General features: G+C 34.2%; 1 protein-coding gene across 2 annotated transcripts in view; it reads right to left on the bottom strand.

Moving 5' to 3' along the window:
• Positions 1-2,970, bottom strand: part of LOC107644252 — a 6,026-nt gene extending 3,056 nt beyond the window's left edge. The window contains exons 1-4 of one of the 2 annotated variants that reach the window (XM_016348070.2): positions 2,402-2,969; positions 1,933-2,094; positions 1,528-1,626; positions 438-584 (exon numbers count right to left, since the gene is read on the bottom strand). In XM_016348070.2, coding sequence (XP_016203556.1) covers positions 438-584; positions 1,528-1,626; positions 1,933-2,094; positions 2,402-2,890 — 897 coding nt within the window. In that variant the 5' untranslated portion in view covers positions 2,891-2,969. Of the gene's footprint in view, positions 1-437; positions 585-1,527; positions 1,627-1,932; positions 2,095-2,401 lie in introns of both variants that reach the window. The other variant, XM_021102844.1, reaches the window with a different exon arrangement.

Consider the following 3,717-nt stretch of genomic DNA (forward strand, 5'->3'; position numbering starts at 1 on the left):
CATGGGTAGGGTGCCTTAGGTGCTTTAAAGCGTTTTCTTCTAAATGAATTTACAGGGAAATCTCAATCCCCACTCTCATCCCCTTAGTCATTCCGTCGCAGGTGCGAGTTCATTGAAAATTTGTGCCTATCCTTCCGTATCCATTGAAAATTTGTGACTCACCAAACCAAAATGGTGGATGCTACTGCATCAATGTCTCTTGTGGACATGAACAGCAACCAAACGCTACTAAAAGTTGCGTTTGGTTAGTATCTATGGGCACAATATATATGGAATTGGGTAGGACAAAAATATATTTTGCTCGTAACGAGAGAAAAAACATAGACATTAGTGTTCTATTTTTAGTATCTTTATTTCAGTGCTCTGTGTCATCGTATCCATCATTCCAAACACAATTATTAAAACAACTATGAAATTTTAATTCAAAAAAAACTTACCTGACAAATGCTGCACTTTTTGTCTATTTGATGCTTTGAATAATTATTTGAAATTACATGCTTAATCTTCCTTATGTTGTGTCCCATCTCATCTTCTTTAAGTCCAGTGTTAACATGGCCAATTCTCTCACCCAGCTCAAGCAATTGCTGCCAAACAAAGCAACAATCTTAATCAAGCATAATATGCTTTTCCAGATAGTGTATGTAATAAAAGAATTAAACAATGATAGACAAACCAGAAATCTAGACAATCATTAGATGCAACTCCAGATAGTATAATAAAAGAGCAAAATGACAATTAGATCCTCGAGAATTTTGATCTCGGACTAATTAGTTCTTGAAAAAAAAAAGTATCAATTAGGTCTTCCACGATAGCAAACGGTAGACATATATGTCTTTTCATCAATGGATAGTACAAAACAAAATATAATTGTCTATGTATTTCATTATCTACAATGGTGCGTGTTCTGTTGCTGCCACATGAGCATGGAAACAATGTAGTTTTGGACCGTGATGATTTATTATTTTTTGAATTTCCATATAACCGTTATCAATTACTTTCTATTTGTTACGAATCCTTTCCAGACAGGTGAAATTTCGCTCCAAAAGTTATCTACATGACGATCTTTCATAAGAGGAATGCTAGGGGACCAGCAACTTTGTGATTTGTAACCATCAAATAGCTATCAATGATGGTTTTAATGGTGTGAGATTGGTGTGAGATTTCATCCAATGGCTCACTTTTCTTTGCTGGTTACATGCTGGCCAGAATTTAACAAAGTTGCTGGCCTCCTAGACTTTTCCCTTTTATAAATAAACACATTAGAGTTGTTAACGATACATATAAACACCACTATTAAGTTTTACACGATAAATTGATAGGACATCACGTGTCCCCTGTTTGCTACCGTAGAATACTAGATTGGTACTTTTTTTCTTCAGGGATTAATTAGTCCAAAGTCAAAATCTTCAGGAACCTAATTGTCATTTTACTCGTAATTTAAAAAAAAACTCATGTTAGGGATATAAAATAAGGAATTGTTACAACCTAAAGAATAATAAAGAGAGCTTAAATATAGAAAGAACCCACCTCATATGACATGTTATCAACATCAAGTCTCCAGTCTCTAAATTGGTCATGTGAATTTAATCTTCCACCCATTAATAGTCTTCCTTGAAGTATCATTATCTTTCGAAGTGTCATAAGAAAAATAAATGGTCTTAGCACATACATTGTCATGACATGATAATAGAGTTTTTCAATTTTTCATGCCAATTTCAAAGAACCAAATAGTTATGGTAACAAACAAATGAACAAGATTTTGTTCTTATCTCTAATACAAAAAGGATTTAATGATTTGATCATTTATGTGTTTAAGTTAAAAGAAGCCTCACTTGAATAAAATGAGGCATGTTAATTCTGAATCCAATTAAGATTAATTATGATACATGCTTTATGATCAACCAATTTTCACAAAAAAGAGTATGTGCCAACCTCAGCAAGACCATCAGAGGAGGAGGGATGCGGAACGTGGCGATAGTATCTACCGGCAGAAAAAGACTCCGATCCGGGGCGTGCCACGAAAATGCCTTGATCATCATCCATGAAAGAGAAGCCTGTGTTCATGGTGCGTCTTCCGAAATAAGGCGGAGGACGCTGCCAAATAGCAATAGCAGATTTGGAACATGTAATGCACACAATGCAATAAAACCAGAACAAGTCTAAAAGCAAGTGATTCAGATTCAATTCAGTGACTGTATACTTTATACAAGTCTTTGATCAATTAAGCAATCAAGAACTGTCATTGAGTTGAGGAAGAGAAGAGGCTTCAATTCATAACAATTATATGAAAATGAAAATGCAGTGTCTGAACAGAAAACAACATAAATGAATCAATAAAATAAATAAAAAAGAAAACAGTAAGAATTGAAGTAGAAGAATGATGATGGAGAAAGAAGAATACCTCTTCCCTATGTGTTGCTCTCTCAACAGCATCAAGGTTCCTTCTTGAAGAAGCATTCTTCCTTGCCACCACACAATCCACAGAAGCAGAAGCATGATCTGATGCGAATCCAATTCCAGGGCCACACCATACATCCTGAAAAGAAGAAGAAGAAGAAGAAGCATGCTTATGGTGACATGTTATGCTGCTTTTTTCAGTGTTCCTCCTTCTGCACTTGTTCTTCTTCCTAGTGTTCTTCCAATCAGCAGAGGATCGAATCACAGCAGGAACTGAGACTTGTTGTGATGATGCAGAAGCAGCAGTGCAACCAAGTCCCCTGAATGTACTCTTGTTCTTGTTTGTGGCGGTTTCATTGGAGAAAGAGGAGAGGATGAGAGAGGATATGGTGGATTTGCAGCTTGTGGTTTGGGTCATGGAAGGGACTTGCTGCTGCCTCAACTTGTTTCTCTCTCTTCTCCATTTCATATCTTGTTCTCTTACAACAGCCATCAAAGAAAAAGAGAGGATGTGATGTTTCTGCAACTGAGAGGGAATAGAACTTGCTTGCCTTCTAAAATTTTATTATTGGATCCAACTCCCATATTTTATTCTTGTAATATTAACTGTACACCAAAATCAACAATCAAAGTCAGCCATTAGTATAAAATATATGTCAAAATATAAATACACATTGAAAGTAAATTAAATCACACATGTATTTATACACAAATACATTGGTAGCTGATTAAACAATAAATATATTTATACACAAATATATAATGGTTGATTTTAGTATACAAATAATATTTTTATATATATATTGAAAGAGTTTAATTTTAATATACTAATAGTATAAAATATTTTATAACATCTGTTCTTTTGTATAATTATTTTGTTACTGACGTATTGTTATATAATTAAATGCAGGTATAAAATTGTTGTACACTAACAAAAAAATGTATCAAAATTAAATTGGTATTTGAATACAGGAGGTTATATTAAAAGTCAGAATCAGAAAACCATTGATTTAGTTTTGGTCTTAGTATTAAATTTATGGAGAGTGAATGAATAATAATCAACTGTGGAGTTTGTTTTCTCGTGAAGGTGTTAGGTAAAGTTTGTTTGTTTTATTGCAGGGATTTTACATTTTAGGCATATGGTGTTAAATCAGGCAGAGTGTGAAGCCATGTAACCTGTGACTGTCTTTTGGTTTTTCTTTTTGTGCTCTTCAAGCCAGCAACATAAAAAAGAAAAGGAAAAGGTTCATTGTCCTTCCTCTCTAGTTGTCCTTGGATTCTAGTTGCTTGGCTTCATGTAGAATTGGAAAAATAGGTACC

Source organism: Arachis ipaensis, chromosome B05 (genome assembly GCF_000816755.2).
Source record: "Arachis ipaensis cultivar K30076 chromosome B05, Araip1.1, whole genome shotgun sequence".
Taxonomy (NCBI): Eukaryota; Viridiplantae; Streptophyta; class Magnoliopsida; order Fabales; family Fabaceae; genus Arachis; species Arachis ipaensis.